The sequence below is a fragment of the Microplitis mediator genome, chromosome 1 (assembly GCF_029852145.1).
Source record: "Microplitis mediator isolate UGA2020A chromosome 1, iyMicMedi2.1, whole genome shotgun sequence".
Lineage (NCBI taxonomy): Eukaryota > Metazoa > Arthropoda > Insecta > Hymenoptera > Braconidae > Microplitis > Microplitis mediator.
In genome coordinates, this window is record NC_079969.1 from 1,255,409 (window position 1) to 1,270,694 (window position 15,286).

At 30.1% G+C, this 15,286-nt stretch overlaps 2 protein-coding genes across 6 annotated transcripts; both read left to right on the forward strand.

The window, feature by feature from the left end:
* Nucleotides 1-695: 695 nt before the first annotated feature.
* LOC130674464 (odorant receptor Or2-like) lies at nucleotides 696-7,428 on the forward strand. The gene is made up of 6 exons (XM_057479806.1): nucleotides 696-1,052; nucleotides 4,684-5,164; nucleotides 6,062-6,161; nucleotides 6,659-6,781; nucleotides 6,900-7,055; nucleotides 7,366-7,428. Exons 1-6 carry the CDS (start codon nucleotides 716-718, stop codon nucleotides 7,417-7,419), a joined length of 1,251 nt encoding a protein of 416 aa, XP_057335789.1. The 5' UTR covers nucleotides 696-715; the 3' UTR covers nucleotides 7,420-7,428.
* Nucleotides 7,429-9,418: 1,990 nt separating this feature from the next.
* LOC130666935 (odorant receptor 10a-like) lies at nucleotides 9,419-14,256 on the forward strand. 5 transcript variants are annotated; one of them, XM_057468278.1, is made up of 7 exons: nucleotides 9,419-9,823; nucleotides 10,717-10,851; nucleotides 10,903-11,197; nucleotides 12,109-12,208; nucleotides 12,480-12,602; nucleotides 12,922-13,077; nucleotides 14,114-14,256. In XM_057468278.1, the coding sequence occupies exons 1-7, from the start codon at nucleotides 9,469-9,471 to the stop codon at nucleotides 14,165-14,167; spliced, it is 1,218 nt and encodes a 405-aa protein (XP_057324261.1). In that variant the 5' UTR covers nucleotides 9,419-9,468; the 3' UTR covers nucleotides 14,168-14,256. The 5 variants fall into 5 exon arrangements, with proteins under 5 accessions (XP_057324261.1, XP_057324271.1, XP_057324279.1 ...); XM_057468288.1 differs by having other exon boundaries at nucleotides 10,918-11,197; XM_057468296.1 differs by having other exon boundaries at nucleotides 10,924-11,197.
* The last annotated feature ends 1,030 nt before the right edge of the window (nucleotides 14,257-15,286 follow it).

Below are 15,286 nucleotides of genomic sequence, written 5' to 3' on the forward strand. Positions count from 1 at the left end.
TCAGTTTAGTTCGGATTCAGAACCTGAAATTGGAGAATTATTTTCGAATTAATCCGAATTAAACCGAACAGAATTATTTAGATTCGTTTTAATTTTGACAAATTCTTATTTTCCTGCCGAATAAGACAGAATTCATTTTTAAGTTAGGTACCGAATTGACAGAATTCATCTGAATTAAAAATTTAATTCTGTTTAATTCGATCGAATTCAGTTGTTTAATCAGAGTTACTATTCGACAGCTTAGTTAGTCTAAAATTATATTAAAGTCTACACTTACCTATACTTTTACTTATTAAATAACAATTTTGAAATTCATTATAAAAAACTTGGAATATTTTCTGTATTTCACAATTTATCGAAAAGCTCATACTTTTTTACGGCCACTTAATTTTTATTTCCAATTTCCGTGCGTTAGTTATTAACATAAAAATATAATACAAAATTATTTAAGTATTTGAAAAACACGTCATACTTCAATGGACGACATAAAATATATAAAGCCGATAGCTGTCGAAGTTATCGAGACAAAAACAGTAAAATAAAAGTTACTAAAGAAAAAACTTAAGTTTCAGTAGTTTATGCATAATATATGCGCGCTTATTCACTTCATTTAAATATTTTATTATTCATTTATCGAGTATCGATTATAAGAAAAATAGAGCTATGATTCAATTCCATTTGAACTGTCGCCTAATTACTGCCAAGCTTTCAAAAAATGGAAACGAATATTGGCGTAAGAAATTTAAGTATACCGTCAAATAATGAATCTTCTGTAAAAGATTATGAGTGGGCTGTTAATTATCATCGTAAAGTTTTTAAATTATGTGGACTTTGGTCATATTCAAAACCACTTGAATGGTATATTAAATTATTAACAGAAGTACATTCATTAATTATCATTGCTTGCATAATTACTAGTTTGACAATACCTGAAGTGATGGCATTGACTAAAGTTTGGGCTGATCTGACATTAATCGTCGATAATTTTTTGTCATCGATACCTCTTTGCAGTGCGCAAATAAAACTAATAGTTTTGTGGACTAAAAGAAAAGGTTTTGCTTATTAATATGAATTCCCCCATGAAAAAAATTTATAAAAAAAATATATGTTAAATATACAAAAAATATATTCTTCATATAAAAAAAAAATATTAAAAATACATAAAAAATATATTAAAAATACATAAAAAATTTATAAATATATATAAAATATGTATAAAAAATATATTTAAAATAGCTAACTTTTGGCCGATTTTCGTGTATATTTTATATATTAAAAATATATCTTACAATATATCACAAAAAATTTGGAAAATTCAAAAGTGCACGCCCCGAACGCTCATGTTATGTTTTTTTTTAAAAGTTAAATTTCGAATAAAATTGAACATCCCGCTCTTTTCCCATAGAAATTTCCATGGTAAATATACGGTAATAAAAGTAAAAAAAAAATAAATAAGGAGAACATTCCTAATGAAAAATGGCGGCAGTGTGTGTTTGTTTACATGTAAGATTGCCGGTTTTAACCGTAATGATTTATTTTTAAAAAAACGAGAAGGCCTACAGTAGTGATTTTCGAAAGGAACCTTCTTTGCTTATTTCTGAAAATTTTGAAAAAAAAATTAAGTAGTTTCGTCAAGTCGTTCTCGAGATATCCGTACCACGCCGTTTTTTTTAACCACAGACTAATGGACGTCCACGATAAATTTTTTTTAATGAACTTTTTTTTTATATTAATACATATTAGACAAATTAAAAAAAGTATCAGGATTATTTATTAGTGTTTGAGCTTTATATTGATGTGTTTTTCATAATGTGTAAGAGTAATAGAAAAAAAATATATGCACTTTAATGAGTGGAAATCGTGTGACCTTGACAGGTTGGTTATAAAGCACAACCTCTCTGCTTCGCTTCCGAGGCGTGCAATATATTAAAAATACATAAAAAATTTATAAATATATATAAAATATGTATAAAAAATATATTTAAAATAGCTAACTTTTGGCCGATTTTCATGTATATTTTATATATAAAAAATATATCAAAAATATATGTAAAAAAATATATTTTTTTTATATTTAAAAATATACAAAAATTATATAAGAAATATATTTTTTATATTTTTTATAGATTTACAATATATTACTAATATATTTTTTTTATATTTTTAAATATAAGAAAAATATATTTTTCGTATATTCTTTCCCTTGCGACCTTCAACCCACTCTGGAAACACTCTGGAATCATAGTCAGAATGTAAACATTCTAAATCCAGTATGTTTCCAGAGTGGTTTTGTGCCCTTTTTCCAGAGTGAAACCAAAGTGGTTTCAGAATTGATCCAGAGTAGATCAAAGTGTTTTCAGAATGGACCCAAAGTGAATCCAGAATGAAATCAAAGTGTTTTCAGAATGGACCCACAGTGAGTCCAGAATGGAATCAAAGTGTTTTCAAAATGGGCTCAAAATGAGTACAGGATAAAATCAGAGTGTTTTCAAAATGGGCCCAGAGTCGATAAAATTTAAATACTAAGGACTAAAAAAATTGGATACTTTCTAAACACATAAATCAATAATAATCTACAGAAAAACAATTTTAACCCCAATTTTTTAATTAACTATGCTTTTGTTAATTAGTTAATTTTTACTTTGTGAAAGTTTACACAAAAACCCTGATTATTTCCAAACTAAAAACCCCGAATTTTTTTTACTTCTTAAAGCTATTCTTGAAAGGGTTTAGAAAAGATCGCTGGTGAAAAAATAAAAAAATTTCGATTTTATTAACAATCTAAGCCATTGAAAAATAAAAAACGTAAATAAAGCAATCAAGAAAATTTATTTTTTTGATTATTTTGTTTTTTTATTGCTGAAAGCTACATAACAATAATTTGAAAAAAATTTTTACTTGCATTGTTTAAATAATTGTCATAAATAAATACATTGCTAGTTAGATTTAATAAAATTTTTTCTTGGGAAAAAAACGCTTAATAAAAATAAGGAATTTTAAGAAAAAAATCGTTTCTTAAAAAAAATTTTTTTTGCTAAACAGCGCATTAGCTAATTAACAATTTTTTTTTTACTCAATATTGATATTAAGGAACCATTATTTTTTTTAAATCATCATTTATCATGTTCTGTTATATTAGAAAAAAATTTTTTTCATTCATTTATTATTTGTTTATTAAACAAACAATTTGTTATAAACAAACAATTTGTTATAAACAAATAAATTTCCACGCAATATTTTTTTCAAATACTAAAAATAATCATGCGTTTTTTTTGTAGAAAACATTTTTTTTTTATCTTTTTCATAATTTTTTAAATTATTGTACACTTGGACTTGTCGCTACCTTTCTGTTCTTCTCCATTGTTATTAAAATAACTTATTGAAGACACAACTACAACACTTCAAGTCTTTTTTATTATCCATTAATCATTAAACAAATCGAGCTTGTAACCGAAGCTCTAACTCAATTGCTTAAGGAATTATGAATAACAGTAATTTTTATAATACTTTTTAATAAATACAAAAAAATTATTAATTAGCAAATTCACTTTTTAGCAATAAAAAACATTTTTTAAAAAACAATTGTTTTTTTTTTAAATTGTTATTTTCATTAAGTATTTTTATCCCAAAAAAAAATTTTAGCTTTGACCCGGGTTTTAATGTGAAAGATTTAAGAGAAAAATATGCTGGGAGAAGATATATGTGAAGGAGGAGAAAGTCACTGGTGCTAAGCAGCAGTGGAAGTAGTTCAGTGTTCGCCGCTAGATCGCGCCCAACTTATGATTGTCCTGTTCCTGCTTAGATAGGTGTTTCAGAGTTTTTATATTCTATATTTAAAGATAATTCTGGCATGGGTACTTCTCTGTTATTTGACAGAGTGTCAAGTGCCTGTTTGGATGGTCATATAGTAGATGCTATATTACATTGTGACAATAATGTCAAATATTTTTGTTTTCTTGAAAAAATTGTTTATACAATCCAGAAAAATAAAATACGTTTCAGGTAATGACAAAGAAAAATTGATTTTTGTATTCAATAAATGCTCTTGAATATTCTTAAAATAATATATTTCGGTAAATTTTTTTTTTTTTTTTTCAGTATTCATTTACTCTGAATACCCTCTGATTTGAGTATGTATTGACTCTGATCCCACTCTGGAAACATTCTGGAAACACTTTGGTATCAGTTTGTGTTCAATGTGAATGCATAACCGTGTCAGTATGTATCCACTCTGGATACTTTCTGGAAACACTTTGGATTTACTCCGTATCCGCTCTGGAAATACTCTGGGTTCACTCTCAGAAAAGGGCACAAAACCATTCTGGAAATACTCTGAAGTCCGTATGGTTGCACCGTGTTACCAGAATATTTCCAGAGTGTATCCAGAATGTTTTTAATGCCGCAAGGGAATTCTTATACATGTATTTGTTATATATTTTTAATATATTTATAATATATATACGAAAATCGGCGAAAAGTTAGCTATTTAAAATATATTTTTTATACATATTTTATATATTTTTTATGTATTTTTAATACATTTTTTTTATATGAAAAATATAATTTTTTTATATTTTAACATATATTGTTTTTATAAATTTTTTTCATAGGGGTTGTATTTTGCCAGCCAATTATTTTTTTTCTCCATCAATAATGCAGTGATTTGTTACTTTTTTTATACAGCCATCGCTAAAATTTTTGATGCTGTCAAAAGTGATTGGCTGGAGCCGAAAAATGAATTTGAGAGACAAATAATGATCAAATATGCGAGAATTGCAAACATAATGATGATAATTGGCATATCAAATATTGCATATAATCTTATAATATTTCACGGCTGTGTTATATTTGGGTTTTCGTTTCGTACAACAACAAATTTGACAGACATTGAGGGATATTTAATTGCTACGCAAACAGTTTTTCCATTTGATGTAACTATAGGGTATCGTTATTGGGTTATTAGAATAGTACATGCTCTTGAATGTTATTTAGCTGGGACTGTTTATACTGGGATTGACGTTTTTTTTGGAATGTCAGTTTTACATAATTGCGGACAGTTGGAAATTCTCGCCGAAAAAATTAAGTGTATGGTTAATTCCGATGAGCCATTAATGTTTAAAGAGTTATTGAAAACTATTGTTCTGAGGCATTATCGTATAATCAGGTATGATATGGATCATTTTGTAAAAATCAGATCTTTTGTTTTGTTTATCTAATTTTTTAGTTTCCGGTTGTGGAAGTTTAGGATTTTTTCCTTAGTAGCATTGTCTTAAGCAAGTTCTTGACGAAAGTCCTTCAGCAAGTTTCTTACGGAAGATTTGAACAAGACTTTAACAAGATGGATTCCATAAGTAGACTTTCCAAAGATATAATCAAGTCTTGCTTAAGATTAATTATAAAGACTTATGTAAATCTGTAGAAACAGTCTGCAGTAATTCCTAACCAAGATACTTTAGTATAACGATCTTAGGCAAGAGTTGCCGCAGAATTGCTCAAGATATCGAGTTTATTTTTTTTATAATTCCTCGAGGCTTAAATTCAGTACCTGCAGCAAATCCAGAGGTCCTCGTTTAAATTTAAAGCGCTAAAAATTATTAATATTGTCGGTCGATAAAATTAAATCGAACATTAACTGGGCGCCACTTAATTTATTATCCTGATGCTGAACTCACGCGTCGCAGAGTGAGGGCAGCCATCTGCTGGTATCTTGAGGAATTCTGCAGCAAGTCTGAGCTAACGGGTCTTACTTAAGTGTCTTAGCCAAGTTTTGCAACAGACTTACTTAAGATATCTTATAGAAGTCTTGCCTTGGACTTCCCAAGACTGATCATGCACTTGCTTAAGACTTGAGCTACTTACACAAAACTTCCTTAAGAATGCTATATTGAAGGTGCGTGTACATGTGCGTGTGTGCGTGTAGAACGCATGAAAACCTGCCACAGAAAAAACATCCTTTGTAAAATATTGTTATTGTTCATAGATCAAATATTTTTAACTAAATTACAGCCGAGATAAATAATTTTATTATTAATTATCTATTGTATTAATTTTTCGGATATAGTTTAATTGAAGAAATAAAGGATATATTTAGTTCAGTCCTTTTGTTACTAGTTATGTGTTTTGGAATCACTTTTAGTGTTATGGGATTCCTGATTGCAACCGTAAGTTATTATTTATATTAGTCTATTTTTCTATTAGCCGTATTTACACTATAGAAGTTTTTCGGTTGTCATGTGGTGTCTGCACCACATAAGCTATTGCTACCCGATGAAAAAAGATTTTATACAATTGTATAAAATTATATACAAAAAATGGCCCGATCCAATTGTATATAACTGTATAGAAATTGTATACAATTCTATACAAATTGTATACAATTCTATATAATTATATACAATTCTATATAATTGCAATGATAGAATTGTATATAATTGTATACAATTTGTATAGAATTGTATGCAATTTCTATACGAATTGTATACAATTGGATCGGGCCATTTTTTCTATCCAATTATATATAGCCTGTATATACAGTCTATATATAATTATATATAGTCTATATATAATTGTATAAAATGTTTTTTCATCGGGTATATAGCAATAACTTATGACCAAGTTGTACTGTATTTATAAAAAATTTTTATTTTCATTTATATAGTCTTTTGGGAGTACTGGAACTAGAGTACCGTTCATACAAATGAATTTTTACATGGGCTACATATTTTTTTTTGTCGGTCTCATGTTTGTTTACTCATGGGTCGGCGAAAATTTAGTAACGCACGTAAGTATTATTACCAAATTTCAATAATTTTGATTTCCAATTTTGGTCGACTATCCCTTAATTTTATATAAACTGTTAATTTTATATTACTGGCACTAAACATATGTTTTATATACAGAGTGAAGGAATATATTTAGCGGTATATAATTGTGATTGGACGGCACTTGATTCAAAACAAACGACCCAATTGATAATTTTACTTGTTCGCTCTCAAAAACCACTAGAAGTAACTATTGGAAAATTTGCTCCTGTGTCACTCAACACTTTTGCTCAAGTAAAAAAAATTTTTTAAATAATCAATAAATTTATCGAATATTCAGGCTGTGACGTAGGAGCTCCAGGTTCACGGAAAGAAATGTCAAGTAAATATTTTTATGCAGCATAGGAATATTTACTTGACATTTCTCTCCGTGTTCAGCTGGATTCCACAAAAATTACTTGCACTAATCCCTGGTAAAACTTTTTCGGAACTAAAGACTTTTTCAGAGTTTTTAAGAGAAGAGTCCGAAAAATTTCCACCAGGGATGCCATTACTTACCCTCTGTAAGTAAATATCTTCTTAAATAAGAATGTATATTTTTCAGTTGCTAAAAACTTCAATGGGTTACATTTCCGTTCTTCTCGCAAAACAAGACTAAAAAAGACAATTATGAGTACATTCATTAGTCATCACGCAGAACGTCCTGTATAGACAACATATGAGAAATGAAGAAATTAGAGACGCGAAGGAAAGTAATATAGACTTCTCAATGTCACAAAGAAATTTTTTATGTAAAAAATGGGGTAACTCAAATAAAATAAGTAGTGTTATATAATACTGCAGTCTTTTACAATATTTCTACACGAAAGAAAATTATTGTGATTGTAAGCTTCTAAAGTATCGTTATGAAGGTTTCGTGAAGGAAGCGATCTGAATGTCATAGCAGAAATCTGGATAGCTATCGTTACGATCCATTCTACTCCCATTCACGATACGATCGTTGCCACTACTATACGTAACGCTAACCTAACTAACCTCCAAAGGGGTAAATACATGAGTATCGTGACAGTCAGAAAATCGTATCGTGCTGGTCACGATTATTTTTTTTTTTCGTGTATTGCTTTCTTCAGTATTGTGTACTGCTCCTTTTTCTCGGTGACCCTGGTAAATATTAATCCTTCAGCACCCGCGTTAGAGCAACGTAAAACATTACCCGCGTGATGAGAGAAAGTCTCACGCTTCAGCGCACCGTAAATTTGAAGTTAAATAAAACAAAAATATTATGCACTTTCCTAGTTATGACGTAATTATAATTTATTTGAATATTTCGCTTATTTTTATTTTTAAATTTTCTATAATGTACTTGTTTTTTAACTTTTTAATTTTGTAAGTAATGACAGATGTAACGGCTGAAAAAAATGGCGGTGATTGCCGAAAAGATTCGGAACTGTCCGAACTGAGCCGAACCGTATTAATTTTTACGCCTTACTTTACTCGCGTGATGAGAAAAAGTCTCATGGCTTTTTCAAATAAATCTTTTAAAAATATTTTTTTTGTTCGAAATAATTTTCAAATTTCAAAATCATAAAAAGCATGAAATTTTATTAAGATAAAAAAAATTTCACTAGGTCATTCCATTTGAAATTACTTTGAAAAAAATATTCGAAGTCAAGTGTGAGAAAAAAACTCATAGCGCGGATATTCCTAAAACCTAGAACCCGGGCTTTGTTTCTGAAAACGGTCTCAAATCTCCGTTCGTCTTGTTCAGGTGTTACTGCAGAACTTTTAAGTTCAGTTACTATTCGACCGCTTAGCCAGTCTAGAAGTATATTAAAGTCTATACTTACCTATACTTTTACTTATTAAATAACAAACTTGACCCTGATTAAACATCTGAATTCGACCGAATTAAAAATTTTAATTCTGTTATGTTCTGTCAAATTCTGCAAAACAGAATTCAACTGAATTGAAAATTTGAATTTGAATTAAACAGAATAAAACCGATTTAAAAATTTCAAATTCGTTTTAATTCAGTTTAATTCGGATTCAGAACCAGAAATCGGAGAATTATTTTCAAATTAATCAGAATTAAACCGAATAGAATTATTTAAATTCGTTTTAATTTTAACAAATTCTGGTTTTCCTTCTGAATTAGACAGAATTCATTTTCAAGTTAGGTACCGAATTAACAGAATTTATCTGAATTAAATAGAATTAAAAATTTAATTCTGTTTAATTCGATCGAATTCAGTTGTTTAATCAGAGGAAATTCGTTATGGAAAACTTGGAATGTTTTCTATACTTCACAATTCATCGAAAAGCTCATACTTTTTTATGGCCACTTATTAATTTTTATTTCTAATCTCCGTGTGTTAGTTAATAAAAATATGATACAAAATTTTTTAAGTATTTGAAAAACACGTCATACTTCAACGTACCATATAAAATATATTAAATCGGTAGCTGTTGTGGTTATCAAGATAAAAAAAAAAAATAAAAGTTATTATTGTAAAAAATAAAGTTTTAATAGCTTATGTATAATTTATGAGCGCTTGCTCACTACGTAAAATTTTTTTCATTATATATTTATTAAGTATTGATTACAATGAAAAAAAAAAAAAAACGGCCGTAATACATTGTAACTTATAAAGTTTTCTGATTATTATCAAACTCCAGAATTTATAAAAATAAATTTTTGAAAATAAAAATGGGCAGGAATATTAACGGTAAAGATAAAAATATATTATTAAGTAAATCTTGTATAAAAGAAAAAATTTTAAATGTAAATGATTATGAATGGGCTATTGGTTATCATCGTAAAGTTTTAAAACTATCTGGACTATGGTTATCTTCAGAATCCTGTAAATGGTACATAAAATTATTAACCGACTTGCAATCAATATTTATAGCAATTTGTGTAATAACTTTTCATTCAACACCTCAATTAATGGCATTGATTAAAATTTGGGGTAATTTAACATTAATTGTCGATAATTTTTTATCATTAGTACCTCTTATTATTACTCAAATAAAGTTAATGGTTTTGTGGACCAACAGAAAAGGTTTTACTTCTTATGAATATTAAGAAGAGAGGGGGCAGTATAAAGAACCAATTTTTTTAAAATATCGATTATACAAATTTTGATTACCCTCGCGGTTTTGCGAATGCCGTAAAAATGCCGTAAATTTTCGGCATTTATACACATGCCGTAAATTTACCGTAATAATTTGGTAGTAATATGGTTATATTGGCCAGTTTTTTTCCTGTACTTATACTGTAGAGTTACTAGATTACTACAGTAAAATTACTATAAAAATGCCGAACTTTTACCGAAAAAATGTCATATAAATACCGTAATAATACGATAATTTTATAATAATAAAATCGTATTTTTTGGGTAATAATACCGTAGATACACAAAAAAAAAATTATCGACTGAAGGTAAATATTCTTGATTCAAGAAAATTTTTTTGGAGACCTAAATTTTCTCAGATAAAGTAGAAATCTTCTCCAACCAAGACGAATTCTCTTGACTCAAGAAAATCTTGACTCGGTTCCCGAAAACGTTTGTCTTCAAAAATATTTTCTTGACTCAAGATATCTGTTTTTTCTGTGTATTCTGCGATTTTGCCAGATTCATCCTGATATCATGAAAAATTGTAAAAAATTTGGTTTTATTTTATATTTGCTTCTGCAGTTAAAATCATCGAAAATGTGCAAACGGCATAGAAAATTATTTTAGAGCTCGAAGAACTTGAAAATGTATTCACAACAATATTTTCGAGCTCAAGGAGCTCGAGAATAGCGGGAAGTTTTAGGGCTGGCCCGCAGGGTCAAACGATAGACCGATTTTTTTTGTTAAAAAATGGTTCTCTATTTTTTCCCACTCTTCCCTATTTGGTTAAACAAAAATTTTTTTCTTATTAAAAATTAATTGATATATTTATTTTTTAGCGGTTGCTAAAATTTTTGATGCTATTAAAAGTGATTGGCTTGAGCTGAAAACAAACTTTGAAAGACAAATAATGATTAAATATGCTAGGATTTCTAAAATAATGCTGATATGCGGCTTAATAAATATTGCATATAGTATAACAATATTTCATGCTTGTGTTATATTTGGATTTTTATTTCGTACAGTAAATAATGTTACAGATATAGAGGAATGTTTAATTGCAACACAATCGGCTTTGCCATTTGATGTAACTATAGGCTGTCGCTGTTGGATTATTAGAATATTATATGTTGTTCTATGTCTTTTAACGGGAATAGTTTATACTGGAATTGATATGTTTTTTGGAATGTCTGTATTACATTATTGCGGACAGTTGGAAATTCTTGCCGAAAAAATAAAGTTCATAGTTAACTCTGGTAAATCATTAACATTTGAAAAACTGTTGAAAACTGCTATTTTGAGGCATTATCGCCTAATCAGGTATGATATGGAACATTTTATTAAATATGTAAATCATATAATTTTTATATTCCTCCCCAATTTAAACTTCTCGCTATGAAAATTAAAAAAGGATCAAATGTTTGGAAAGTTCAGAAGTGCACGCCTCAAATGCTCATACCCTTATAGGAAAAAAACAATAGGCCCAAGCTTGGCCGAGGCTTGGCTCAAGACTTGTTAACTCTCGGGTAAGCTTGAAATCCAAGCTTGGCCCAAGTCTGTCTAAGCATCGAAATGATAACACCGAGCCAAGCTTGAGTGACAGTGTTGTGCCAAGACTGCATCTAAGTATCAGCCCAATATCGAGAGCCAGTATTGTGCCAAGGCTGTTGCTAAATAACGACCTATACTTATCAAAAATAAATTTAAAAAAAAAACAAATATTAGCAGACACGTACGTGATGGTAACATATGGAAATAAATTTGTACACAGAGAAATCAGGTGGATCGATGAAACTAATTTTTTTTGCATTTGCTGGGTCTCGAACCTGGTCCTTTATGGCTGGTAGGCAAGTGTCTTATCCACTAGGCTGTTACGCTATTCACAGAAGCCAGAGGTTTTTAGGTACCATTTGTTATTTAGACTGGTAAACCAAGGCTTATTACTTGAGTATTGGCTGAATCTTGGCCCAAGACTGGCGAGCCGAGGCTCGTCACTTCAACGTTGGTCGGATCTTGGACCAACCTTTGGAGGCCGAGCCTGGGTAGCCCAGTATTATGCCAAGACCGGCCCCGTTGTCAATATTTTTTTCCCTACAAGGGTATGTTGTAATATAAAAACTAACTTTTAAACCAAAACAACAACTTCCCAAATTTTTTGAAAAACATCTTAAAGTTAAAACTGCCAATATAATGATAGAAGAATAAAAAAATATAAATTTTTTTGAATTTAGCTTAATTGAAGAAATAAGAAATATATTCAGTGCGGTCCTTTTATTACTAGTTCTTTGTTTCGTAATACTTTTTAGTGTCATAGGATTTTTGATTGTAAACGTAAGTTATTATTTATATTAGTCTATTTTTCTATTAGTCATATTTACAGTACAACCTGGGTACAATTTACTCGGCTATAAGTTACCTCCTCTATATTTTTTTTCGCTTGTCTCGAAATGGTACCCCTACTCCAGTTCCACTATCGAAGTTTTTCGGTTGCCGTGTGGTGTCTGCACATATGCATTTCCAAAAAATTTTCCCATATAACAATAACTTATGACCAGGTTGTACTGTGTGTATAAAAAACTATAGTTATTTTTTATTTATATAGTCTTTTGGGAGTAATGGAACTAAAGTGCCGGTTATACAAATGAATTTTTACGTGGGCTATATTTCTTTTTATGTTGGTATCATGTTTCTTTATTCATGGGTTGGAGAAAATTTAGTAACGAAAGTAAGTATTACTTTATAATTAAGAATTGTTATTGAAAAGTTTCAATAATTTTGACTTTCGTTTTTGAAAACTCGATAGCCTGCGTTTCAAGGCTCGACACTGTATTTTTAAATATTCAAATAGGGGGAAGCTGGCAAAATGTTAATGCTAATGAAAAAGATTTCTATTAAACAACTTTGATGTCGCATTTATCTTTTACGTGAAATTAAATTTTTATTGGCTTTAACTTGGCTAACTCTCCCCCAATTTTTTAGAAACTGTGAAAGATTTTAAAAGTTTAAACGATATTATTGGAAATAAAAAATTATTGTATATACAGAGTGAAGGAATATATTTAGCGGTATATAGTTGTAATTGGACGGATCTTGAACCACATCAAATAGCCCAATTGATAATTGTACTTGTACGTGCCCAACGACCACTAGAAATGACTATTGGAAAATTTGCTCCTGTATCTCTCAACACCTTTACTCAAGTATGTAAAAAAAAAAATTTTAAATAATAGATAAAATATTGCCAATATTAGATTTGACACAACCAATCCGTACATCGAAACCTAGTAGCCTTCTTAAGGAAGTTTTAGATAAATCTGTATCTTGTCTTAAGCAAGTGCATGATCAGTCTTGGGAAGTCCAAGGCAAGTACTTCTATAAGATATCTTAAGTAAGTCTGTTGCAAAACTTGGCTAAGACACTTAAGTAAGACCCGTTAGCTCAGACTTGCTGCAGAATTCCTCAAGATACCAGCAGATGGCTGCCCGCACTCTGCGACGCGTGAGTTCAGCATCAGGATAATAAATTAAGTGGCGCCCAGTTAATGTTCGATTTAATTTTATCGACCGACAATATTAATAATTTTTAGCGCTTTAAATTTAAACGAGGACCTCTGGATTTGCTGCAGGTACTGAATTTAAGCCTCGAGGAATTATAAAAAAAAATAAACTCGATATCTTGAGCAATTCTGCGGCAACTCTTGCCTAAGATCGTTATACTAAAGTATCTTGGTTAGGAATTACTGCAGACTGTTTCTACAGATTTACATAAGTCTTTATAATTAATCTTAAGCAAGACTTGATTATATCTTTGGAAAGTCTACTTATGGAATCCATCTTGTTAAAGTCTTGTTCAAATCTTCCGTAAGAAACTTGCTGAAGGACTTATGTCAAAAACTTGCTTAAGGCAGTGCTACTAGGACATTACTTACACTAATACAATATCGCTGTACACGGAAAGATTAGAACCCGACTGGTTACTGTTCTGCACCCGACTCAATACGGTGCTGAAAAAAATGCTCGATTGTGATGCAGCACACTGATTACTGTGCAGAACCTGACTGAGTCGTGTGCGCACACCACTCAGACAGGTTCCGTAGAGTAATCAGAGTGGCTCTGCACCACAATCGATCATTTTGTCCAGCACCGTATTGAGTCGGGTGCAGAACAGTAACCAGTCGGGTTCTAATCTTTCGGTGTAAGTAAATATCTTCTCAAATAAAAATATAAATTTTTTTAGCTGCTAAAAACTTCAATGGGGTATATTTCCGTTCTTCTTGCAAAAAATGATTAAAGCAAAAAATGATAACTATCAATTAGTCATAGTACAGAAATGATGTATGGAAAAATTTACAAAAAAGAGAATAAAATAAATATTTTAACATGACAAAACAATTTTTTTCATAGAAATTGGGGCCTAATGAAAAAAGAAAAAAAACAATTTTACTGATTTGTTTATTAAAGTTCAAATCTTGCTGACCAACAGATTAAAAATATTTTATACAGTAACAAAAATCATGACAACTTTGCAAGTCATCATTTTATATATCCTTCGATATTTAACCTGCGCAATTTTAATAATACTGTTACGTGTGAGCTTACACCTTAATGTTCTTACTGCGTAACCGATCTTACCGTGCCTAGCTCAGCGTCTCTAGAAATTTAATAGGATGTTATAAAGGGTGTGGGTCGCTCAGTGAAGGAATGACTATATGTGAATTTAATGGATATTTGTTTATTGGGCGTCCCCAAAATATGGGAGTACCCAGAAAAGGCCCTGAGAGTCTCTTTTACAAATCTAAGATAGCATAAATGAATCGGATACTAATACAATATTTTCATTCAACAATAGCGGCATTAAACGTATTCTTATAGTGATCTGTAATTAAAGCGGTAAAATAAGAGAGATTTAATATTCATGCGCGAGCAGACGACTATTTGAATCAGCTTAACTATAGTAACTAACTCTTCTTCTGCAATTGCATCCCCTGCTTCCAAAATATCACTCCGCCGTTTCCCATGAGAACTCTTTTCGTGCTGCATAAGAAAATATCCCTTCGCAGTCTCCAACGGAACTCTTTTCTTCCCACAGTCAAAACTGCTGACCACGCGAAACGTCTGCTCATCGCATTGTCTTTATAAAAGTAAGACTTAATACAACTAATGTAATGCGATATTTATGTGCAGCTGTGTAGCGCCTAATGAAACTACTATAAAATGTATTGCTTTCTGAACTAAAATACATCTATCTATTATTTGTTAATTAGTATTAGACGGATGGGCGTCAGCTCACCCGTCACAAATACAATTTCTTCAACGAAAGCCGGGCCGAAAAAGTTCAAGAAAAGACAATTAGTCGAATCTCGCGTTTAAAGTTATCAATGTTTTTTTTTTATTTATTATTATTGTATCT